General features: G+C 47.1%; 1 protein-coding gene across 1 annotated transcript in view; it reads left to right on the plus strand.

Annotated features, from left to right (window-relative positions):
- LOC119445616 (transmembrane protein 132E) overlaps window positions 1–26,956 on the plus strand; it is a 65,024-nt gene that overhangs the window by 25,412 nt on the left and 12,656 nt on the right. The window contains exons 8-12 of the mRNA XM_037709878.2: window positions 7,721–7,923; window positions 10,648–10,735; window positions 12,864–13,115; window positions 16,952–17,143; window positions 20,747–20,950. Coding sequence (XP_037565806.1) covers window positions 7,721–7,923; window positions 10,648–10,735; window positions 12,864–13,115; window positions 16,952–17,143; window positions 20,747–20,950 — 939 coding nt within the window. The remainder of the gene's footprint in view (window positions 1–7,720; window positions 7,924–10,647; window positions 10,736–12,863; window positions 13,116–16,951; window positions 17,144–20,746; window positions 20,951–26,956) is intronic.

Raw genomic sequence — 26,956 nt, forward strand, 5'->3', positions numbered from 1 at the left:
CAGCAGTGCTTACAAGGACTTCTGGAAATATTGTGTGAATAAACAAGGACACTAAATCAACATATAAACAAGCCCAATTAATGCTCACAGATCCTTGGAAAATCGAATTGGTGGTTTCATGTTGAAAAAGAATCTCGGTATAGGTATTCAAACACAGCAAAGAGGTTGCAAGGAGATGAACACTTCAGTTGAGTAACAGAGGTGACCAAGGGAGGCCTCAGCTTGAAGCCAACGTTTCACCAAGCAAACATATTTGTGAGGGCCGAGACGAAGACAAGTTCCCACGCTGAGGTTTCCCTTGCTCGTTCACTGTTGAATGTTAAGCTGAACTTATTCTGCGAGTACATTTCAAAATATTTTTGGGAGCACACTGTGCACAGGTTTTGTCATCTGCTGTTTGAAGAGAGAGAAAATTTGCTTTTAGTGATTTCTCAAGTTTGTGAAGTGTGAAATAGGCTGGCCGGTTGTGTGAGCTTGCCTTTTCTAGCTATCTCTTATGGTGCAGTACTAGCCTAGTTATTGATTTCATGACAACTGTATATGAGCCTCTTGTAGTAAACAAATGTAAAATCATGCGCATTTCTAATCCTAGCAGTTGCCATACTAACGTCCCCTTAGATTTTGTCATGTCATATAAATAACTTAAATTGGACCAATAATATAGAGTACGTCATTAGCAGTGCTAATCACATGCTCGGGTACTTATGGCGCAACCTTTCCAAAGCACCGTCTACTTTAGAACTACAGCTTTACAAGACTAATTCGCTGGAAACTTGAATATGCATCTGCAATATGGGATCCCAGTCGTGTTAATCTTATTACTTCACTTGAACTAGTACAAAATAACTATACTTTTATTTCTAATTATAACCGTACCGCGAGTATAACTTCAATGTAAACTGGCCTAGCACTCATTCCACTAGCTAATCGCCGCAAAGTCGGCCATCTTTTGCTATTTCATAAAATTTTCTATCGCACCACACTTCATGACGACTTCATACTGCGCCCTCAGTGCATTTGAAACTGCGTCGATCATCGCAGTAAGGTAGGAAATGATTTATGGAACACGAAGTCTTTCTTTCATGCCCCGTACATCTCAGAAATGGAACCACCAAGTATCGTAGCCATCACAGATAACAAACTTTTTTGCAAAACATTAGCTAACATTGTATAATCAGGAGAATCATTATGTTACAAGAACTCACTGCACGTGTTTGTTTTACTCTACTACTTTGTAACCACTCCCCTCTTTAATACCTGTGGCCCTGAGGGTACTTTAAGCAAACAATAAAATGAGTTTCACTCAACATGAAGTGTCATTTCCTTAAAATTTCATTAAGCGCTTTTGATCATTTTAAAATTCTTTGCATTTTCATGTAACAAATTATCGTTGTGAGGGAGCATGTGATAATTCGTGGTACTAATGCCCGTCAAATTGATTTGCAAAGAGCAGATGACAGAGTTTGTGCATTAGCAAGTAGGAGCTTGCTACATTGTTTCTGTTCTGATTGTCATGGCTATAATGACTGCAAAAGAAACAAGTTGGGACTGAACATGTTACTTCTCCGATTGTCATAAAGCGCCCTTAAAAGCAACTAAGCTTGTATGTCAAATTTCTCATTCCCGCTCAGTATGATAGAGAACTGTAGACTGCTGTTTTCCTAATAGGGCTCACACCTCTCTATCTGGTAAACTTTCAAACATTTCATAGTGAGGCACGTAGTTCAAGAGGACCTGTTGTCATTGTGGTGACAGTTGAGCATCTTGTGGCTTAGCGTGGGCAGCTTGCAGACCAATAATCTCTCTTTTGTCCGTCTTCCTGAAAAGAGAAATGACAAAGCCATGACACACATGTAAGCAAAAAATGGTGAAACAAAAGTTAGTCCCATAAATGAAGAAAAATCACGGTTCTAGTTGAAGTGTTCAGAAACATACCCTGTGAGGATTCTGGCCCTTGATATTACTTCCAGTGGAGACACGTTCACGGTTGACTTCTCTGTCCAGAGACAATAGAGTCCAAAGGGATGAGTCCAAATATGAGGAGCGTCTTGGAGGCTGCAGTCGAAAGAATAAAGAGCCTCAATTACTATGCTGGAAGTGTGCGTGAGTTTGTGATTCATGTATGACAGAGAACAGTGCACGAAACGCTTCATGACAGAAAAACGCAAAAAACACACACACACAACACTGTTTTGAGTGTGCATTTCTTTCAGTGGTGTCTTTGTGTGGGCTGTGCTTAGTCAAGTCTCGATTAGATGACAATTGTTTCTGCCAGATACTAGTAATAAACACAGTCATTTTATTATGTCTCAAATGCAGTTAATCTAACTGTATCACCGGAAGTACACTTGTCACTAATGTGCAGTGAATTTAACGCGGTGTATCATTTATGCAGAAACAGCCAAAACTTTATTATTTATGCTGTACTCATGTTAGCAATTTTAGCAACTTCGCAAAGTAGCAAGAGCCTCGTTTGAATTGCTTTGGAAGGGCAATAACTTTAGAATTATTACTATTTTCTACTTTTAAGAAATGACGACAGGAATCTGCTTTATTTGCCTCGCATGCAAAGAAATTCAAAGTTGAAAATGCGAAGCACTGCTTTTTTACTCACCGGCGCACAAGCCCAGGGGCTGCAAGGTTAATCCGCTTTCGTGGGTAGTCTTCAAGCAGACTGTGCTCGGTTCCAGCGATGAATTTTCGAGCTGGCCAGCACTTTTTTTTTCGAGCAACCAGACTCAACGCGGCCAGACGCGGCAGATCACAAACAGCGGAAGCCGTGCATGCAGCCGCCAGTGAAACGCCGCAGCTGAGAAAGTTCACCGTCTTTAAACACGTTCGCTTGGTGGCAGCTATCGAATGTTGGACGCATAAACTGGCTGCGGTATTATTGATATCTAATTAAAATGAACCTGCGTGATGCTGCGCAAAGGAAACGACCACCCCGTTCGCAAATATAACCGCCGTACAATTTGAATCGATAAACGGCACACACTGCAATCGATACCAGTGGGCTGCCGCTAATCACATGTCAGTGAGGCCTCAAAACCTTTATTCAAGTAACAAAGCACGGACTTTAATAACAGAAGTCCAATAAAAACAATAGACTCCTTATTTTGTAAAAAAGTGACACTGTAATTGTGTTTGTCGGTTATTATATGTACATTAATAGCTCAAATATTGAGTCGTGTTGAGCGCCCCTAGCAGAAAAAATACAAACTAAAGTATTCGACCAAATTACAGTAGCTCCACTTGCGCGCTTAGGCTGGAACGCGCCGCGGTTGATTTTTCGCCCTCTGTGGCCATTTGGTGAACTCGAGAGTTTCCGGGGCCTGGTCATACCGTCATCGACATGCCATTGCGGTCATGTCATTGTCATCATTCCCTCTTCGTCATACCATTGTTGTCATGCGATCGTCGTTGTGCACTTGTCATGGTCTCAATGTCCCCAGGTCGTCGTTGTCATCATCATTTAATAATTGTCATCTCATTGTCGTCGTGTCGTTGTCACAATCGACTTTTTTGTTTCATAGACGTCATTTCTTCATCAATCCATCATCATCAGTGCGTCAACATCACGCAGTTGTCATGCCACGGTGCTCATGAGTGACTTTGGCAAGCTAGTGCAATCACAACATGGGAGGATACCAGATAATGTCACATATAGCTGACGCAACGGAACTCTCAGAGTGACAACTACAGATATTAAATGAACTTGGCCTCGGAAATACAGTCTGTCCCTACAGTGCTCAAATGCTAATTGCATTACCCTCGACAGTCATTGTGAGATGAAGTTCTGCCTTAATATTTTGTAATACTTTACTGAAGTAGCCTTTCAGTAATGAAAGACTATTTCAAGCAATAAAAAAGGATTTTAATGTGTTCATTTTGCCACTGTTTGTAAATTCAGCCTTTAGGATAATTCTACCAAATCTTCCATTCCCACAAAGGTTGATTTAATGGGAGTCAAGTGTATTGAGTATACAGTATTCGGTGCCATCACAATTGTCCTTGTGCTTTGCACATATAACAAGTTGTGTATAAATGCATTACACATTTTGTAACTAAATTTTGTTCACATGATCACAAACCAAAGCCCTGAAAAGCCGCCACTTCAAGCATTGCGAGTAGCATTCACTTGCATATCACGAGCTGCCACTATGAGCTGGAAATATTGCTTGTGCACAATGACAATTATTTCGGAGCAGATTTTGCTTTGATTTAGCACATTAAATGTTTGCAGGCACGCTGTGGCCTCGTGTTCTTGAAGTGCGCCTCTCATCTTAACAATTAAAATCATTTATAGTCTGCATCCATAGACAGTCCACACCCCGCAAAATGTCAACATTTAAACTTGAATAGTTTGTGGACTACTGTTAGAAAAATACAATACTTCAATAAGGGAGATGGAGTTAAATTTCATTCTACTGCACAATATAAAAGGTGTTTGCTTAAAGTCGAGTAAGGCAAGTAACTGAATAAATGAGAAATCTATGCTATTATCTAAGCCTTTCTTAGCAATTATACACTCGAGAAGCGCATCATTCTCAGCAGTTGCTCTCATGGGTTCCGTCAGCTCTCACCATGTTCATATGTCCACTCAAAGGCTGTTCCACAGGACTAGTTGCCTTGTACAACTTCAGAAGTTGCTTCAGGTGTCTGTGTAGAGGTTGTATTTTCATCATCACTCGTAACAGTTGTAAAGCACTCACATTAGTGACAAGAAATACTAGTGTAAGAGCATTAGTTTTCATCCAATACTGCCACTGGTATTCCAAATTAAGTAGGACCCATGTTCGATATTGTAAGCAGTATTGTCACATTAAACTAACCCAAAGGGAAGAGGCTGCACGCATATTCAAGGTAAATAGACCCAAAAGGGATTTTAACTGAAGCATATGTTTGCCTCATTCTTGTAAACAATGGGAATATACCGCAGTGAACTACAGTATAGACCACTTATAACGTAACCGCTTATAGTGCAGGACCGATATAGGTAGTACGGTCTTTTCAGACTCCCGTTAATTTTCCCATAGCACTCCATGTATACATGTATCACTTATAGTGCAGTTGTGGGAGACGAAATACCGGTTACAGTGCAGCTGCCTGGAAGTTTGGCAGTCAACTAAGACGGTGAACGCTCCCCTCAAGCTGCAGATATACTCCAACGTAACGCGAGTGCGCACGTCGAGCTCCGCGACATCACGGTGGCGAACAACTGGCGCATCTCGCGCCGTCGGGCGTGTTCCAACATTGCTGGCGCATGAATAGCTCCGTTCATATTTTTCACCCGGCACACCAAGCCGCGCTGGCCACGCATCCCAGCATTCTTCACGAGGTGCGGGTAGAATAACGTAATGGCAGGAGCGCTCGAAAGTACGTCCGTCTCTGCAGCTCTCTGCGCATTAACAAGCATGGTGTCACGCACGCACAAGCACAGTGCACGCAGTGCAACACAGTGCACGGGGGACTGTGCCCCCGTCGCAGATGGCTTTCAAGATACAGCGCCCCCTCCGGGCGGGCGTGCGCGCTCAGAGTCAATGCAGTCCCCCCAACCCCCTCCGGGCCTTGCGCGCGACGGTAGATAGCGCGCTTCCTTCCCGCTTTCCTCCCTTGCGTATGCGAAATTGAGACGCGATCACCGGCTCACCCTTGCACGCTTTCAGTCGCACATACAGCATACGACGACGATTTTATTACCCTTGGACTTTATATGGAACCTCGCGGCGACAGCTACGGCACCTATAAATGCGCCTGGAGTGTCCGTATACAGTGTAGACCGCTTATAACGTAAGTCGCCGGAGTCACGATTATCCGCACTATAAGCAGTACCGCACTATAACCAAAGCAACAATTTTCAAGGCGTGCACATATGCCAAACATGTGCACCGAGCCGCCAGGCGTATGCGACAGTCGAGGAATGCGGCTAGAACATTTGCATTCAATTTACAGTCGAATCTCGTTAATTCGAACCGAATCACGCGGCGGCACTCCGACCGGCATTGCTTCGGCACCGCTATAGAGTAAAAGCTTAGGAGAGACCCCTCAATGTCGCACGCGAATGAAACAAAGAAAAAGAGAAAAAATGCGGCGGACATTTCACCCTCTCTCAAATGGCAAGGTCGCCGATTCTGCGTTGCACCGGAAGATGCGTGTACGGGCTGACGTCCCAGCCACGCTACCGTAGCCACGTGTAGAAAGTGGCAGTGAACCCTTCTTTCTCCTTTTGCTTCCTCTACTTTCTAGTCACGTGTTGACCTTGCACGCTGCGGCTACGGCGCAGAGGGAAGCAGTGGCGCTGTCCCAGGCCGGCCAACGAAACTGTCCACGCCGGCAAACGCCCGCTTCCCGATAACGGCAGAAAACAAAACTTCGAGGGAGCTGGTGCCGGGCCGGCTAGAGCGGTGGCGCCTTCACGGCGGCAGGCACGTACGGTGACAGTCGAAAGTGAGGGAGCTACGAGGGAGGGCGAGGGGAGCCACCAAATCAGCGGAGTTGCCGAGGCGAAATCCGCTTCCCTGCCGCCCTCCTCCCTAACATTCCACGGTCTCCGCGTGTGCCCTTCGCCGTGATGTGCTGGCGCCGCCCGCTCCCTGAAGTTTCGTTTACTGCTGTTATTGTGAAGCGAGCGTTGGCCGGCGGCAGTTTCACGGCACTCGCTCGCTATGCGCGCCGTGATATTTCACAACTCGCACTCAAGATTCTGGTTTCAGCCTCACTGGCTGTTCGTTCGCACCACGTGCCCTTCTCCTCCACTTCGTCTCTCTTTCTTCCTCGAGCACTCCTTGGGGCGCCCGTTTGAGGGGAGCGTTCGTCGTCTCCGCTGACTTCCGTACTCCCAGGCAGCCGCACTGTAACCGGTATTTTGTTTCCTGCAACTGCACTATAAGCGGTACGTGTATACATGGAGTGCTATGGGAAAATTAACGGGAGTCTGAAAAGACCGCACTATATCCGGCCCTGCACTATAAGCGGTTACGTTATAAGTGGTGTATACTGTAATTGCTATCGCAATAAAATCGTTCTTTTGGTTATAGTGCAGTACCGCTTATAATGCGGATATTCGCGACTCCGGTGACTAACGTTATAAGCGGTCTGCACTGTATAAGGACACATTAACTACAGCAGATATACACTTTGTTCACAGCCAGTTCAGAAAAATAATTGTATAAGCCATTGACGCTGCACCTCTGTGCCACCATTAACAGTGCAAGCTGTTTCCCTGTCTGGCTCAGAGTAACACATAAGGTTACCATAGCAACAAAGTAAACATAGCGACACATCATTGCACTGAGCCACAAAAACAAGCTGCAAAACCTAAGTGGGCAGCAGTGGAACTGTGGCACTGAGGTTGTTCATGGGTGGATCATCAATCACTTTTTTTTTTCTTCAAATCCTTGTTTGAACCAGGCACAATTGAATGACAGAGCTAATGCTAATTGAATGACTGAGCCGCTTCCTGGATTGAACCTGCAACTTCGAGCTCCGCAGTGCAATGACATAGCCACTGAGGTACCGCGGCGGGTGTTTTGCTTACCTGTAAGATGGATAATGAATGCACCAAAGCCCAACGTACCACAGGTGGGATAAAGAAACGCAAGCCTGAGTGGCACCTTACTATCGTGAAGTACTGGGCCAGCTACCCATGCAAAATAACATGGGGAGCTTTGCATATGTTCCTAACAAGTACCAATTACGTGGCCTGGCCTTATCCATGCAGGTCTCACCGTCATGCACGTCGGTGTACCTGGACGGCTCAGAAGTGCGGGGCTCGCAGAATGCAACTGTGCTAGTCAAGTACGGAACATACACGGGCCAGGCTGCCTTTCTGGTGTGGATGCCCGAGCTTCCCCTGGACCTGCGGCTCTCGGACACCAAGCTAAGCCAGATTCGAGCCTGGCGCACCCCGCATAGGCACAAGAGGTAAGGCCTGGCCACAGTGCACTGACCTCCACACCACGGCCTGTATCAACGCTTCGTGCTCCCTCGCTTGTTACGCACACTGTGCCGTCTAGTGCCGTTTTGTTCATTTTTCCTAGCTGCCTTAGGTGTCAGTTCAACCCATGATGCCCAGGCCAAGTGGTGCTTTTCATTTTGTAGGCACAGCTTTTACTCATATACAGTTTGCATCCTTGATGTTCTTTGTCCCTCACCCATCCTCACACGCCCATCACTTCCACAGGACAGTATAATAAGCTGTGGCTCTTCATGTCGGTAGCGTAAACCAACAAAGCCACATGTGTGGGTTATTTAGGATGTAAAGACAAAAGCAATATTTTCAATTTGACAGGTTGCTTGTGTTTCAGTGTAACATGATAGCACACCTTCTTTTCTTCATCTTTTTTGTGCTCCTAGCAATGTTAACAATAATACAGTAAAACCCCGGTGATACGATCCCGGCTGGTACGAATTTCGGTGTGATACGAATTCGTAAAATTCCCCGGCCGAAATACATTGCTTACAATGCGAAAAAAATTGGCTGTTCCAAACATGGTTTCCACGCCGCTACAGATCATACGAACGCGTGAGCAATGGTGGCAGCGGCCGAGTCAGCGGGGCGACCGGCACAGACATGCCGGCACAGCGGGAACTGGGCGGCATCCATAGTTGCCAAGCAACCGACTACGTCACACGGCTGCGTAATCTCTCATTGGTCCCCACGTCAAGCGGGCCGGACCATATCACAGGCTAGCCTATGCTTAACAAGAAAGTAGATGAGGACCAATGCTGCAACGACGACCGCGGCACAGCCCCGACGGCCAAAACGCTCCCTGCACTTGACGTGCTCAGGCATTCAGTGGCGTGCGAAAACATTCCTGAGATCACGTGGGCACACTTATATGTGCCTATCCGAAGGCGATCGTTGACGATTTGGGCAAGAAGAAAACGTCCCGTTGATACGTTTTTCAAGAGACCGCGAAAAAAATTAAAACGACGCAGTTTTGCCCCAAAGGTGATGCAACGATTGCAATAGCAAATTGGTAGACAGCTGTATGAAGTAAGGATAGTAGTTGTACCGGCCGTGTAAAGTTCTAAACATTCGCTTACTAACTAAATTAACAAGCACGATGTCACGCGTGCACAGGTAAACATACACATCTCGCTCGATGACCCCGGACACTCGATATCGAAACGCGGGCGTGAGGAAGCGCAGCAGCAGCAGCGAGCGAATTGAGCTTTGTGCTGTATCTCGCTTCAATGCGAACTAAACGTCGAAGGCACAGCGCATACGAAGCTACTGGCACTAGGCGCACTTTGTCAACATCACAGATCATTTTCACGATAAGGTCCACGCTGGTGCGCAAAGTGCGCACGTCGCAGATTGCTTTCAAGATACGGCACCTGCGCGAGTGCATCGTATCTGCAACATGCCGGTCGCTTGTTGCAATGTACAAGCTGGATGCACCGCTAAATTTACGTGACCGCCACATTCAAACGCAACGTAAGATGCAGGAGCATTATAGATTGGCGACGTATCACGGGGAATGCCCGGTAATTCAAACGCGAAAGCATTTGTGATGGTTAATTCGAACATACCACGCACTGACAATGCTCTCAGCAGCGCGCCAAATCACGTGGTGGCACCTCCGACCGGCATTGCAAAAGCCTAGGCCCACATTGCTTAGGCGAGACCCCTCAACGCCGCGCAGACAGAAAACAAAAGATAAAAAAGAAAAAAAGAAAACCACAGCGCCACTCTCAAATAGCAAGGTCGCCGTTTCTGCGTGGCACCGGAACACGCGTGTACGTGCCGACGTCTCAGCCAACGCTGTGGCTGCGGCGCTGATGGAAGCAACGGCGGAGGCCCCTTCCAGCCAACGAAACTGCCCACGCCAGCCAACGCTCGTTTCAACAGCAGAAAATGAAACTTCAGGGAGCGGGCTAAACTGGCTCTAGGCCGGCGCGCACGGAGACAGTCTAAGGTGAGGGAGCCACGAGGGAATTGAGATGGAGGGCGAAGGGAGCCACCGAAGCCACTGCCACCGTTGCCGAGGCCAAGTCCGCTTCCCTGCCGCCCTCCTCCCTCCCCTGCGACGGTCCCCGCGTGCGCCCTTCGCCGTGTCGCCTCTTCACAACCTCAATCTCTCTCTCACCGTGCCTGCGCCGCCCGTTATCGGGAAGCGAGCGTTGGTCGACGTGGGCAGTTTCGTGGCCCTCGCTCGATATGTGCTTGCGCGCCGCGATATTTTACGAATCGCAGCGTTTGTACGTGGTGCTATGGTGCACGAATACTTAAAAATAAGTCCTTCCTTTAATTCGGACAAAATATTTGGGCCCCTTCGAGTTCAAATTGTTGAGATTCGTCTGTACACGGAAGTAAATGGGATTTAGGTCAGGACCACTAGAACGCGACGTAGCAGCCGAGAAAATGCAGCAGCAAGGAAGGTATCGATGGGGTTCCACTATTAAAAATATTTTCTGGTAAAAATAAATTAATTTTTCTTGATATTGTGTATGTTTTGATGATACGAATTTCGGGTGATACGAATATTTCACGCGACCCAGCGAGATTCGTATCACCGAGATTTTACTGTACATTGATCCGCTTTGCCTACATAATCATGCAGTTTCGTTTGTGAAGTTCAACTGCTGTGGTTACGACAGTGCGGCAAGTGTAAAATTCTGGAACTCACTGTGCCTTTCCAGGTGTCGGAACCCGCTCCTCCAAGGGACCGTGGACTGCCGTAACAATTGGTTGCGCAACAAGCGACGCATCCTTGAGAAGTGGGATGATGTACGTAGACGATCTTATTTGTTTAATGCTTCTTTTTTTTCTCTTTTTTTTCCCTCTTTTTTCAACATGATTCAGAAGCAAGAATGTTTGTTTGGGCCTGCTAGTACATATTGCACCATCTCTCTGCGCCTAAATGAAAAGACTTACGCCAAACTTCAATGTTTAGTGCATTGCACGTGACAAGCATGTAGTATCATGCGACTGCTTTTCCTTCATGTTTTGCGACCTCTCTACTCATCACAGACATTGCAAGTTGATGCCAGGTAGATGCTGCTTCAGCTGCTGCAAACCCATGAATAATGACATGTCATTACTGCGAATTTGTTAAGTTGTATGCTTAGCCATTACGGACTCTGTGTCGGCCACTATGATCCTGTTTTATGGAAGTTAAGCGCTGGTTCTCACCTACTGCGCATTGCCATTGGTTTCATACGAACGGAGGAAAACATGTCCTCCTCCATAGTACCTTGGTGCAGTCCACAGATTTCTCTCTCTTAAATCACGCTTGCGCACAAGCATCTGGCAAAGGTGGCACAGCTCTTGTTTGTCTGCCCTTAATTTTCGCACCTTAATAAAGGTTTGCTTCATTGAATATCTCACATTTATACCAGTGTCGCACTGCCACTTTCAATCCTGATTGAACCCAATCTGGATAGAAATTCTTGACCCTGATTGGCTCCGAATTCAAAGTTTAAAATAATGAATAATTTGCCCAATGCTTTCTTTGGCTTCATTATCTATTGGCTTCATATTGTGATACATAGTTGAAAGAACATACTTTAATTAGTTTACATTGGGCGAACTTAGGCCCGACGAACAAACAATCAAGTGAGAGTCTGGCTTGCAACTTCATCGTGCACCTTCTTTTCCTAAGGGTTCCACACATCTTCTAATGTCCCGCGCTGATGGGACATTGCTGCGATAGCACAGGCCTTGTGAGCACGTGTTCCCTGCTTCACTGTTGCTCTTGTTCACACATATCTGTAAACAACTGGGAGGGCGCAGCAAATGGCTGGCGCATGCAATTTGAAGCTAGCTTGTGTCAATGTGCCCATGAGTAGCAGAAATCAGGATTACCGGTTCCTCGTCTTCTCATTCATTGCCTCCTGTTTGTTGGCCATTGTACATTCAAATGTCTGTTTCACCATTTTTTCTTGGGTGTTCACGTTATGAAGAAGCTTTAGCTTGCGCCCAATTTTGATGCAAAATATTCAAATACTTGTGAAACACGAAAATGCTTTTCTGAGATAACTCTCGGGTAACGGTTTGGACTAGTTGGTATGTCATGATTACTGGGGGGAGAGGTAGTGCAAATCAAAAGAGCAACTGGACGACGAGACAAACAAGAACCTTGTTTGTCACGTCCAGTTGTTTTTTGCTTCGCTCTACCGCTCTCCCCAGTAACCATAACCACTGGATCGAATTTAATTAAATTTGTTGTATTCTAGAGAGAGTTAAGTTCTAGTCACTGTTTGGAAATGGAATTCTGATTTAGGTGTCTTATTTTGTAAGAAAAATTGCTGAAAATCGGACAGTTTGAAAAAAATGGAAGCACGAAGTTTACCAATCCGTAACATTGCACCAAAAACAAATAGCACAGTTCTGTGAACTGCATCTATTAGAACATTCAAAGTGGACAAATTTTATGTAATTTTTATTTTTTGTGGTTTTGTTACAGTTTACGAGGGTTTCGCGGAAGACCTACCGACATAATAATGGCGTATTTGAGAACCATGTATAATACATCAGTTTTGTCTGCCTTAGATGTATACTATTAGATACAGATTGCAAATTTCGATATCAATTTTAATTGCTGACTTATAAATTTGTAAACTTTATAGTTTCGTTTTCTGGGAATTTACAGTTTGCAACAATTTTTGTAAAAACCTGACTACCCAAATAAAAGATCCACTTAAAACAGTCACTAGATTTTTATCTTTTTCTTCTAAATGCAACAAGTTTATGGAATTTAGTGCAGTGGTTGCCAAGAAAAATTATCTCTCCTTTCCTATGTATTTAGTTAGGAGCCCCCGAGCGAAAGCTACCTCTTAACCATCGTTTTCTGAAGAGGCAAGTCTTGCAAGCAGCAGCAGCAGTATTGACGCCTTTAATTTACCCCCGTATGTAGGGCGACGGGTCGACATCGGGCGGTTCCCCGGGGTCCTGTCGCCTGCGGTTTCAGCAGGCACAAGTGGAGGTGCTCACACGCTTCCAGAGCGTAGACCACAACTCCGGCAGGGAGGCCTACCTGCTTGGGCGGCGGACCCAGGTGGCTGTCACCAGGCTCGTGGCACCCTTCCTCCGGGTGGCCGATGCGCACCTTGCCATGCTGAGGGGCACGACCGTCCGGGGGCTGCGTGCAGGGCGCACCGAGGTCCAGGTAACTGCCCCGAGTTCCATCCATCACTTGCACTGTGGGGCGTTGAGAATGACCGCACTATGTCGCAAGTCACTTGCATCATTTGCACAGATGTAACGGTACCTTTATTTTGTGTGTGTGTGTTATTTCCACCTTGAAAATCTGCATTGTGTTGTAGCCAGAGCCATGCTTCACATTAGGCTCGTACAAGGCACTAAATCGTGTATTTCTAGGGTTCAGGATATGGCGAACTGTTGAATGAAAGCTTTATGTCTCGATGAAAAGTGCACGAGCCCGTTGACCTAATCAAAAAGTTTCAGAGCTCTTCAGGCTCTAATAATTTAAAATAAATGACTAGGACTATAAGTTGAGGCTCCTCCCACTGGCATCAATCACCATGTTGATATGCAGCATGTGATGTAATGAGTCACGGCGCACTGGGGCATCATCTGCAATGCATAGACCATTCGGCTGCTCCTAGCTGCTGGCACAGCACGTAAGCATTCATGACACTGCAGTATTGTTGCCAAACCTTCTTAGCAGCTGCTTAGAGTGACTGCACTCGCCTTGCGTGACTGCACCTGCTATAGGCGAACACATGATTGGTGCCCAATGCTGTGCCGAAGACTTCACTTGGCTGACGTCACTGGTGGATTAAATTCGGCCATCTCGGGTTGCACCTAGAGCCAGAAACCAAAAAGAAAGCAGAAGAAAAAGGCAGTGTACTACCAGAAGGCTTTGTTGGCTTGCAGGAGGTGTGGTTCTGCAAAGGTGCCAACAGAGTATGAGCTAAGGTGCTACTTTCTGTACATGCTTTTTATATGGCCAGCGTGGCATTGTACACCTCCTTTCATTCATCAGCTTTAGGAGATTAGTGAAAGTGCTGCTCATGAAGTCCGTCTTCTATGAAGAACAAACTAGTATAGTGTTGTGCAGACTTCACATTTCTTTCGTTACTCGCAGCTCAGTAACTGTGGTGTTCAGCTGCTGAGCATGAGGTCGCAGGTTTGATACCTGGCCACAGCAGCTGCCTTCTTATGTGGGCAACATGCAAAAACACTCATGTACTTAGATTTAGGTGCATGTTAAAGGGGTACTGACACAAAAATTTTCTATCCTGGTTTTTCTGCTTTCTTAGGTAGCTGCTGACCTCGGTAAGTGCAGTGTCGTGCCCAAATTCCTCGAACATGCATAACATTACCAATTATATCCTCTCTTAATTTGACCATTTCAAAATGGAGTTTGGCATTTTTGACGTAGGGTTTTTTTTACAAGGGCACCTCTGCATCTCATAAAAATTAGAGGTAGTGGTCACATGGTATTGCAGACCGCTCATGCATGCGCCAGTCGGGGCCTGGTCCAGTATAATGCAGTCCAATTATAACGATATCAAGAAGAATGAAAAATCTGATCATTATAACCAATCATCGCTGTATCTGGACTGCTGTTAAAAAAAAGCTTATCTTGGTGTCTCTGAAACCAAATTTGCTACTTGCACTAAAATAGACTTAGAAAGTAAACAGTGAAAAATTAAACGTTTATTTGTACCTCTAAACAGCGTGTCATGCATTAGGTGCACTGAAACAGTTGGAAATCCGCACTTGCTTTTGCAGGAGTTTCAGGTTCACAACTGCAGTGTGCATCGCATCCAGCTGCTGCATGAACATTGGCAGCAATAATTTAGCTTGCATGGTATCAATGAGCGACTCAATCGGGGTCGGCGTCAAAAACGGGTCATTGTTAATCTCGTTGTCACTGCCACTGCTGTCATCGCCTATGTCGATCAACACTGCCGTCTGTTACAACAATGATTACCCCGTTCAATATCTTTTTGCAGAACAAGGCAGCACTTTCTGCACTCAGAAACTCCTCCATGGAAACACCACATGTTTCACCGTCAGTAGCGACATGCTCCCAAAGCTCGGTAATGTCAGTAGCAGCTTCCACCATGTTGGTTTTGGCCATGGGGGTTTTGCCCTGGCGTACAAAGCCCACCTTTTCCCTTGATCGGTTCTGAGAGCAGCGAGTGTCGTGTATTCTTGTGTCTCTCAGCTTTTTCCTGTTCATTGCACTGCTTCACCCACATGGTATGGTGATTAGTCATCAACTTGCCCAACTTTCCACATTACTGCACTGATTTTGAGCCTTCATGATCGCCGCGCTCCCGGTTTCCAGAATTGTTGATATCATCAACTGCGTGAGCTCATACTTCTTTGAGTCTTGCAAAATTTGCAGCTTCGTCTCCAGCAACACAGCTTTGCGCGTTGTTGGTGCCATTGTCTACTAACTGGGCTGTCAGCTGCTTCGGGGCTGCTTCCACAGAACATTTCTGCACTCGCTAAGAGAGAGAGTGTAGAGAGACAGGCGCTGCATGGAAGGTGAAAGAGGAGGGCGGCAGGGAAGTGGATTTGGCCTCGGCAACTCTGCTGCTTCGGTGGCTCCCCTTGCCCTCCTTCTGAACTCCCTTGTAGCTGCCTCACTTTCTAATGTCTCCGTGCACCCCCGCCGCCATCCTGGTGCCGCCACTCCCGCCAGCTTAGCCCGCTCCCTGAAGTTTCGTTTTCTGCCATTATCAGGAAGTGAGCGTTGTCCAGCGTGGGCAGTTTCGTTGACCGGGCTGGGCCTCCGCCACTGCTTCCCTCTGCGCCATAGCCGCAGCGTTCAAGGTCAACACGGTACCAGAAAATAGAGGAAGCATAATTAGGAGAAGGATAAACTGCCATTTTCTCTGCGTGGCTGAGACGTCGGCACATACACGCGTGTTCCGGCACAATGCAGTAATGGCGACCTTGCCCTTTGAGAAAGGGTGAAATTTCCGCCGCATTATTATTTTTTTTCTTCGCGCGTTGCGTTGAGGGGTCTCTCTTAAGCATTTGCTCTAGGGAGGGGTCGGAGCAATGCTGGTCGGAGGCGCCGCCACATGATTTAGCGCTATGCTGAGAGCATTGTCGGAGCGTGGTATGTTCGTATTAACCGTCGCAAATCCTTGTGCATTCGAATTACCGGGCGTTTTCGCCCATTGGAATATACATAACGTTGACGGGACCACAGCATCAGTTCGAATAAACCGGAAGTTCGAATTAAGCGTGTTCAAATTAATGAGATTTGATTATATGTGGTATCATTATAAGTGGAATGTACTGTAGTTACAAGCCACACGATGACCGTGTTGCCGGTAGCTGGATGTATGCTGCATAAACCATTCTTTCATCTCACTCTGCGTTTCTCCTCATTCTGCACTGGCTAGTAGGCCTGGTTCTCTTCTGTCACTTTTGTCAGAATGCACACCTTCTCTCCACTATTATGTAGCCGTATAAAACTTTTGACAAGACAATCACGATGTGGCTTCGACTAGTGCACTGACCCTTACATCTATCTTATCACATGACACGCCCATCTCCTCCAATTCCTATGACGTAAGGAGGAGCCCTTGTAAACAAACCCTATGTCAAAAAATATCGCCCACTTTTTGAATTTGTCACATTAAACAATGTTATAATTCATGATTTGTTGCACATCCGAGAAGTTGAGGCCTCACACTGTCTTTAGCAGCTATCAGAGTCTGTGGCTATTTAGCAGCAAAAAAAAGCGAGAAAATAATTTTGTGTCAGTGCTCTTTTAAGAAACCGTGAGTAGGGAAAATTACTCCGGAACGCAAGACTACAGTGTCCCTCATATTCTGCTGTGCAGCTTCGGGCCATCAAACCCAACAATTTCATATTTCTTTCATTGTTTCCATTAGTGGGAAAGTACAGTATGGTCAAATTGTAAAAAGAATCAGTACACCACTAAATACATTGCGTGATAGCCAATCGGCACTTTTTTTTTCTGATTGTGCTTGCCTCTTGGCTCTGCAGGTGCTGTCACCCATCACGGGCAAGGTTCTGGGTGCGAGTGAGCTTAGGGTGAGCACGGACAAGGAAAGCCTAGTGCGCCTCGAGGTGCAGCTCGTCACAGGCCTCTCGCTCGAGGTGCTTCCCGACGACGCTGCTGCGGGGGTCTTCGTAGCCAAGACGTCCACCAGCCAGGCACTCACCTCACTTTACCAGGCAAGGAAGGCACACACCGCACAGCATGGAAATACATGTTTAATTACTTATTTCACTTACCGTATTTTCCGGGGTATAAGACGCGTTTTTTTTTTCCAGAATTTTTGGTTGGTGCGTTTTATAGAATGGTGCGACTTATGTACATTTTTTCGTTTTTTTTTTTGCTGGGGAAACTGTCCTCAAAATCGGATTCGACATTATGGCCACACGAAGTGCGTGGGTTGACATAATTGCTGCGCGTGTTCTGTGCACACTATCGAGGTGCCGGGTTCTTCTCGTGATCGAGTTCCCGAGTGTCGCACGAGGACGGAGCAGCAACGCAAGCAGCGGCAGGCCGGCCGTCAGTCGACCGACCCCAAAATTATTGCATCTGCAGATCCCTGTCAAGATACGGCGTGCGCCGCTGCGCAAACTACGCAGTTGCTACCAGTATACAAGCCGCCCCCCTTCCCTCCTGTGCTGCCTTCCCGCTTTCCTCCCTTGTGCGTGATTCGGCTCACCGTCGCAAGCTTTTACTCGCACATAAAGCATACGGCGTGCGGGGATGATGTTATCGCCCTTAGACTTTGGAACATCGCGGCAACCACGACGGCAAAAATGCGCCTGGAGTAGAAATATATGGCATCCATACGCTTGCTCGTGACCCGCGCTCCCGGAGTGAAACGTCACTGTATTTTTTTTTAATCGCTTACTGAACGAACAGGTGCGTCTTATGCACTGATGCGACTTATATACATTTTTTTTCCAGAAAAAACTGCCGTTTTGAGCGGGGTGCATCTTATACAAAGGTGCGACTTATAGTCCGGAAAATACGGTATTGCACAGTTACTTATTGCAGAATTAGGAGCGATCTTTATGATGGCGAGTGGGCTCATTCACCACATTGCATTCTACCGATGCTAACATATGGGGCAGAAACTTGGAGGTTAACAAAGAAGCCCGAGTACAACTTAAGGACCGCACAAAAAGTGATGGAATGAGAAATGTTAGGCCAAGAGAGCAGTGTGGGTCAGAGAGCGAAATGGGGATAGCCGATATTCCAATTGACATTAAGAGAAAAAAATGGAGCTGGGCAGGCCAGATAATGCGTCGGGTAGATAACCGGTGGACCATTAGAGTTACAGAATGGATACCAAGAGAAGGGAAGCGCAGTCGAGGATGGCAGAAAACTAGGTGAGGTGATGGAGTTGGGAAATTTACAGGTTCAAGTTGGAATCAACCAGCGAAGACAGGGGTAATTGGAGATCGCACGGACATTAAGGGAGATCGTCCTGCAGTGGACATAAAAATAGGCTGATGATGATGATTTATGATGGCTATTGGCTTGAGCTGCTAAGCATGAGGTCACAGGATCAAATACCAGCCATAGCAGCGGCATTTTTACGGGGGCGTAATGCAATAACGGTGTACCTTGTAATGGGGGCATGTTATAGAACCCCAAGTGGTCAAAATTAATCTGGAGTCCCCCACTGTGACGTGCCTCATAATCAAGTCGTGGGTTTAAAATAAAGGTGCATACCGTTCAGCTGTAAAAATACTGTTCATGCGGTACAATCACAAAAACAGATGTATATGAGTCACGTAAACATTAAGCAGAGACATATGGGTTTAATGGCCAAGAACTTCTGTCTATATAAGAGAAGCTATAGACTGCACTAAACGAAAAAGAATTGAGCAGTACCTCTTACTGCCTATGAAGGCTGCCCCTAAACGCTTTCATGTTTACTACTATAAGGGAAATGCTCATAGGTCATACTTTCAAAAGAAATGTGCAAATCTGCAAGCCTGCCATGTTCCGGTGAGGAATTGTAGCTGCAGGACGCTGATTGTGGATAGGAGGTACTAACTCATTTATATGTTTCGTTTCATTCAACTTTGTAGTTTCTCCAAAATTTAAGTGCTCAAAGCTGCATCACCTGTCAGAACTTGTTTCATCAACAATGTAACTGGTTACGTGTAATTGAGTACTGAAAAAATAATTTAATTACAGTGAGTGTTACTGAATAAACAAAGTAATTGTTAAACTACAATATTGCCAAAAAAACGTAATTGATTACAAGTAATTAAATACATGTCATTTGTTACAAAGAAGTCTGCCTCAGATCAATAATTGGAGCGATAGTTAGGGAATATTTGTAGATTTGCTAATTGATCTGTGCAAGTAATGCCCAGATCATTCAAGAATTCACTTGGAGAGGCAGAATCGTGCTTTCTGACCGAGGCAATTAATTTTTTCACCTCTTCGATGGAGGAAGAAGAGTGCCTGGTGTGTATGAAACTTCAGTGGCGATCTAGTGGTAAATTCAAGAGAAATGCATTGGGGAGCGCTGCGTTGCACCCCTTTGAAGTCCCACATCCATGACCTAAACCACGTTCACACCGCATTGCAAAGTGTTGTTCAGGAGCTCACTCTATGCACATCCTTCCTCTTTGAGGCACGAAGTGCAACAGACAGTGGTCCGGAACCGACCACCATCAGTTGCACCACACAAATACGCATGCACGAACATGCTCTTCCGAGGTCTCCTATCCTCTCTCTTTACCTCTACCACGAGGCCGGCTTCCCAGACTTCACGCACACATACATTTTTTAGATGCGGAGCATCTTATAGCGGTGGCCTGTCCCGCGGCGTCGGCGTCTGTCCGCACCTCTCCTCATTCTCTCCACGCCAGCTGTGCGATAAGGCCTCTCTCCCCCTCTCCACGCCATCTGTTCGATAACGCGCTTCTCACTCCGTGTCTTCATCCGCCACCTGTGCGATAGCGCGCGCATGCGCGCCTCTCTCTCTCCTCCTCCTCTCCACGCCAGCTGCTTATATAAACCCGGTGCATGCGCTGCTGTCTCATTTGCTGCTTCGATTTAGTCACGCTGCGCCATCCGATGCGCTGAATGGACGCCAACGAATCTGTCAACGAACTGTCTGGCACATCTTCAAACAGCAGCAGCCAGTTCATTAACAGAACCGCGAGCACTTCTGAAGACAAGGCTGTGCAGAGAAGAGCTCGCGACGCAGAACGTAAACATCGGCGACGTGCAGCAGATCCAGATTCAGTTCGCCAACGCGAAGCCGCTTCAAAACGTCAGTGTTGAGCAGCGGATTCCACACTTCGAGAACGCGAAGCCGCTTCGAAACGTCAACGTCGAGCAGCGGATCCTGAGCTTCGAGAACGGGAAGCCGCGTTGGTTCGTGAATGTTGAGCAGCAGAACCTGAGGTTCGGGACCGTGAAGTTCAACGTAAACGTACGAAGCGAGCGGCGAAACCCGACCTTCGAGAACGGGAAGCCACGTTGGTTCGTGAACGTCGAGCAGCATATCCTGAGCTTCGGCAACGTGAAGCAGCGTCGGTTCGAGAACGTAGAGCAGCAGCACGGCGTTCACGCGATGTAATGGTGACCAACGCAAGTTAACATGTAATAAAAACGTAATAACACCAAGTTAACAACATTGATAACACCGTAATAACAACGTAATTAACGCCGTTATAACGACCGCGATGCTCCGCATCAGCCCATGGTTCCCCTCGGGAAGATGGTGTAATTTTTTTCCACTTTGACTCTCCTAATATTATAGCATTAAACAGTATGTCTTTTGTCCTGAGCAGGAAGGCTTGCTGGATGTGACTCTGAGGTTCTCGGACGGCACATGGACTCCACTGACAGACGTGCCAGAGTCTGACTTCAGCCTCGTCACGGAGAGCCTGGATCCGGGGGTGGTTGCTCTGGCACCTGTGGCGCCCTCTTCGGGTGGTCTGACGGCACGACCACGTATCGTGGCCATTGGCCAAGGACAGGGAAGCTTACTGCAGGTACATTGCTAAACCACCATTAGAACAACAACAAAAAAAAAAGTGTTGCGAATTTCTCAATTTAGCAAACGAAATGTTCCTTTCCTGTAGATAGCCATAAACATAGCTGTTTATTAACTTGAAGGGCCCCTGACATCAGCTTCGTGGGTGTCTTTCTTTCCTTCTTTTGAAATTTGTCTTAACCCCATAGCCGTGCTACTGCAGTTAATAATTGCAGAAACAATGAACATAATTCTTGCATTATTCTACAGTGATCTCTGTTTGGATTTGTGAGGAGAGTGAAGCCCAGTGTGATGAGCTAGTGATACAGTCGCCGACCGATATTTAATCCTTTGTATCCCAACGTCAACAAATGTTGCCATAATGTAAAATAACGCTGAGAGTCATATGCGTGTCGCCTAACTTCAAAGTATGCAGTATTTTTGTTTATTCCTTTGTGATATTTCTTGCATGAAGGAGCATTACACAATATTAATTTCATGTAAAATGTCTAGGGACGAAGTGACTACAGTTAAACCTGGATATAACGAAATTGACAAATTCCCGAAAAACTTCGTTATAAAGAGGATTTCGTTATATGCAGGTTCAGCACGAAAATTCAAAAAAGAAACGCTTACCGTATTTACTCAATTCTAACGCACCCTCAATTGTTCAAACGCGCCCTAACGCACCCGTTTTCCTTTTTCGTCGAAGCACTCATCCTTGGAATGTCACACCAGGTACCGGATGCGTGGACACATGTCGTTTCGCACAAGCACGAGGCATCGGAAACGAAGAGCGAGCGTCACGATGGCGTCGTAGCGTCGTATAGTGTTACAGTAGAACCCCGCTGTTACGTTCCCAGGGGCTCCGTTTTCCCGGCTGTTATGTCGTTTTCGGCCGTTCCCGGCACAGCTCCCATAGAACCCAATGCATTGGTAACCCCGCTGTTGCGTCGCAACTGTGGGACTGTTCCCGCACCATACGTTGCGAACTGCCACCCCGCGCCAGCCCGAGCGGCCATTTTGACTTTTCATGTCGCTTGGCTTGGTTGCTTGATGATGGCATTGGCCTCCCAAAGTGCCGGGGGCGACAACTATGACGTATTTTCAGTTTCTGCCAGCAAAAGTATGGCCCTTGAGATCCGTATTTGCTATATAAAGATGGTGTCTATGACGCGTTAGGGCCCCTAATATGGTTTTGGCTCATAGGTATTCCGTATAAAGTGCAGGAGCGATAACGCAGTCGCCACGCGCCGTATGCTGCATGTGCGAGACTGCGTCTAAATCTCGGGCGCACAGGAAAAGCAGGGAGGAAGCGCGCCTTCTTCCGTTGCGCTCGAGGCACCGGCGAGGAAGCGAGGGGGGAGAAATAGCGGAGCGGCGTTGTACTGTACTTTGGCATCAACTGCGTACTGCGCGGCGGCGCGCGGTCGCGCGGGCTGTATCTTGAAAGCGATCTGAGTTGGGGCAGAGTTATGGTGGTTAGCCACCATAGCAGAGTCTAGCAGTGTAGGTGCGTTCGGCGGCTCGTAGCTTTGTGCGTGCTGTGTGTTCTCGGTGCTCAGTTTTCGTTGAAGCGATAGACAACAGCACGAAGGTCACTTCGCTCGCTTTTCCAGCGCCGCTTCCACACGCCGCCAGCGTTTGACAACTCATGTCCGTGCTCATCGAGTGTGATGTGTCACAGTGTGTACCAGCACGTCGGCAACATCAACTGGAAAAGGAGAGAGTGCCGGCTTGGCGGGCTAGGCCAGCTGCAGCAAGCGGCAGGATCAGGTTTGAATGAAGGGAGGGGAAAAGGTCACGCCCGCGCCGGCAAGATCGCCGGGTCGAGGGATGCAGGCCCGCCTCGCACACGCACACGTGCGCTCGCTTTGCATTCCGTCGCGGCGGAGAAAGTGCTTCCGGCTTCTGCTCGTGCAAAAATGACAAAATTTGGCTCGTAATCTCTAGGTTGTCGGAGGGGAAAATTCGTTATATCGAGGGGATCTCCCGCTGCCACTTGGTTACGTAGAGGTCTCAAATACATGTGCTTCTATGGAGTAACGGCGGGGAATAGAAAAACTTCGTTATATCCAGGAATTCGTTATATCGAGGTTCGTTATAAGCAGGTTTAACTGTAGAAGTATTTTTTGCGCCACACGTTGTGTTTCGTCCAGATGTACATTGCTGTCAGGAAAGCAGGGTTTCCAACCTCCATGTGTAGCATTGTCAAAGTGCCTTTTTGGTCATGTCGTATAGCAAAATGCAATAAAATGTAATAGTGCTTTTAGTTTTACTAAATATATGTATATATAATGTGTGTGTGTGTGTGTGTGTGTGTGTGTGTGTCTAAATGCACTAGATGTAATCGTGCTTTTGTTTTTAGTGCAACACAATATCATTTTGCAGGCGTGTATTGTATAAACATAAATATATATTTGCACATACAGAACAAGGCTTCAGTGTAAAACACGCAAGGTGTATCCGTGCATTGAAGAATGGACCAACAAACTGCTTCAAAAGGTTCCAAAAAGAGTAACCCTGTATTCCTAGTATGCACATATGTGTACAGTCGAATCTTGATAATTCGAACTCGAAGGGGCCCGGAAATTTGTTCGAATTAAAAGAAGTTCGAATTAAATAAAGGGTCTATTTCTGAAGTATTCGAGCACCATAGCACGATGCACAAACGGTGCGAGTCGTGAAATATCGCGGCGCGCAACCGCCCACGCCCGCCAACGCTTGGTTCCCAATAACGGCAGAAAACGAAACTTCAGGGAGCGGACGGCGCCGGATGGCGACAGGCGCGGCGGGCGAGCGCGCGCGGAGATCGTCAAAGGTGAGGGAGGAGGGCGGCAGGGAAGCGGATTTGGCCTCGGCAACTCCGCCGCTTCGGTAGCAGTGGCTTCGGTGGCTCCCCTCGCCCTCTCTCTCAGCTCCCTTGCAGCTCCCTCCCCTTCAACTGTCTCCGTGCGCGCCCGCCGCCGTGCCCAACGTTGGCAGTGCCTAGCGCCGATTAGCCCGCTCCCTGAAGTTTCGTTTTCTGCCGTTATAGGCACCGGGCGCGGGATGAATTTGGACTGGTGGCGCCTTCATGTGGCGGCGCCGCGAATGTAATGGCATGTGGCGACCGGGCCGCGCGCAGCAGGTGCTGCCGTGAAACGAAGTCTGATCAAACATGTTGCGTTTTTGGGTGCACCAACAGTTACTAAAGCATGACTGAGGTTGGTTTAGACATTCAATTCAGTCGTTCATCGCGGCATCGCATTTTTCAGGGGGAAGGTCTGTATATGTGCGGTCTGTAGGCAACAGCGCGTACAGTGCTCAGCAATTGAAACGCGATACTCGAATCGCATGGTCGCCAGCGCTTTTTGCACTGACTGTAAGCGCTGGGGACACCAAACTGATGCATTGTGGTGTAGAGTGAAAGCGAGAACCTTCGTAACGCATTATGACTGCATTTGGTCCCACGGCGCTCACCTGTGGCGTGAAAAGAAAAGAAAAAAAAACGGCAGCAGCCGCGCGCTGCCAGCGCTTCAATCGCTGGGCACTGTACATTTCCGATGCTGATTTGCTATGGTCTAGTTATTCTAACGTTAATAAAAAAAAAGCCATTCATACGCAAGAGCTTCGTGTCCCACTTGCCTGTCTTCATCTCCGCAGTGTAACGGCTCCGCAGAGCTGGGGCACCTAAGGCGAACACTCAGATTTGTAGTCATTTTGCCGTCTTATCAGTGTATCAGTCTTCCTTTTAATGTACATTTTCCTTCCTAGCAATTCCCAACTTTGGTTGCGTCCGGCACATAACTGCTGTGCATCGACGGCGAACGCCAACGCAGTGGCGTGTTCATACTCACCGCCACCGACGGCTCCCGTCGCGCTAAGCTATATAAAATGGGCCGTGACTAAAGATTGGGCTAGTTTATAAGCAATTAAGAATGGGGAAGCATTGCAAAGATAAAAGAACTGCAACGGACAGAGAACGGGAACTTACTGACACATGTGCGATCGGCGAAGCAGCTCAAGACGCAGAATAAGGAAGCCGTATGTTATGTCTCCTTTTTTTTTTCTCCATAATTTTTGTGTTCTTCGCCTATTTACATGATTAAATACGTGAGAATGTTAACGCGCACAACAAAATAATATCTGGAATATAACTGCTGGAGCTCCACGTCGTAGCTTGCCGCAGTGAGCTCCGTTCGCGTGGTGCATTTGCATTGCAATTTGCACTCGTTTTCTGCTTTATATACTACCTGATGCCACGAATGTGATCTGCCTCGTACAAGTGACGACCTTTCTCAAAAGCAGATACACAAAAATGCGTTTTCCGGTGCGTCAGCCCTTAAAACCCGCAGTGCCAAATCACTGGAAGCACCGAGCGCCTTCGTCCCGTCGTCTGCTTCACATGCCAGTGCTCTGACAGCTGCCGTCCACGGCGCTGTTCGCCAATATATCGCCAGCACGCCGCTGGCGCCTTACGACGGCCGCCCGGTGCCTATTGGGAAGCGAGAGTTTGCCGGCGTGGGGTGCCGGCGCCGCCGTGGATGCCGGTCCAGCCAGCCTGGTGCCAGCTCAACCCGCTCCCTGAAGTTTCGTGTTCTGTCATTATCGGGAAGCGAGCGTTTGCCGGCATGGGCAGTTTCGTTGGACGAACTGGGCCTCTGCCGCTGCGTTAAGGGGTCTCTCCTAAGCTTTTGCTCTATGGCAGTGTCGGAGAAATGTCGGTCGGAGGTGCTGCCGCGTTATTTGGCACACTGCTGAGAGCATTGTCGGTCTGCGGTATGTTCGAATTAACCGTCGCAAATGCTTTTGCATTCGAATTACGAGCGTTTTCGCTTATTGAAATACACATAACTTTGATGGGACCACAGCATCAGTTCAAATAAACCGGCAGTTAGAATTAAGCGTGTTCAAATTAACAAGATTCGACTGTATACTTTTTTTCTTGAATAATTTATGTTCATTGAAGGTTTTTTTTTTTTGCTTTGTCATTTTGTACTGTTATATGTAAAATAAGAGATCCACTGAATCGTAGCAACACGATTACAATTGCTCCAATTGGGTTTATGTCGCTTTTTCAATTTAATTGCTTCTCTCCACCTTGTGGGTTTCTGCTGAACTATTACGTCAAGCATTTCGTACCGTCTAATGCAAAGTCAACCATCAAATATCTACTTCAGTAAATATAAAGGAGTGCAACCTGGAACTCGGCTGAAGAAAGAGGACAGGACAGGCGCTGCGCTGTCACCAAGATTTATTTAATGATGGCCGTTTATATACATGCATTTCTACTCAAGTGCAAAGGGACCCACTGAAATCGGCACGTGCTTAGAGACAATAATCTAGAAAGTACATCCGTTATATTTACTGAATATGCACCATGAAGCCCAGCTACAAGTACTGCTACAGTAGCTGGTTATGTTTTTCACGGGACCGTAAAAAAAATGTAAGAGCCGGGAAACGCAAGAGCAGGGAAACAGGAGAAATTGAGAAATGGGAGTAGTGTTGAACTGCACACAATGTTATTTTAATTCTTACATGTGAAAAAAAGTCGTAGTTTCGCCCGACAGCCGAAGTATCGATTGCGATATGCTATACAAAGTAAGAATAGTAGTTTTATCGTCCGTATAAACTTGTAAACATTAGCTTATTAACTAATTAACAAGCATGGTGTTGGCGCCCACAGGCAAACATGAACACACACACTCGATGAGCGCGGACACACGCTGTCAAACGCTGGCATGAGGAATTTAAGCGCTGCTGCAGAAGCGAGCGAAGTGACCTTCGTGCTGTTGTCTATCGCTTCAACGCAAACTGAGTGCAGAGAACACACAGCACGCATAAAGCTACGAGCCGCCGATGCACCTACACTGCGTAGACTCTGCCCCCACACAGATCGCTTTCAAGATACGGCCCGCGGATCCGCGCCGCTGCACAGTATGATACCAGAGCACAACGCTGCCCGCTATCCCTCCCCCCTCGCTCCGTCCCCGGTGCCTCGAACGTAACGGAAGAAGGCGGACTTTCTCCCTGCTTTTCTTTC

Source organism: Dermacentor silvarum, chromosome 3 (assembly GCF_013339745.2).
Source record: "Dermacentor silvarum isolate Dsil-2018 chromosome 3, BIME_Dsil_1.4, whole genome shotgun sequence".
Lineage (NCBI taxonomy): Eukaryota > Metazoa > Arthropoda > Arachnida > Ixodida > Ixodidae > Dermacentor > Dermacentor silvarum.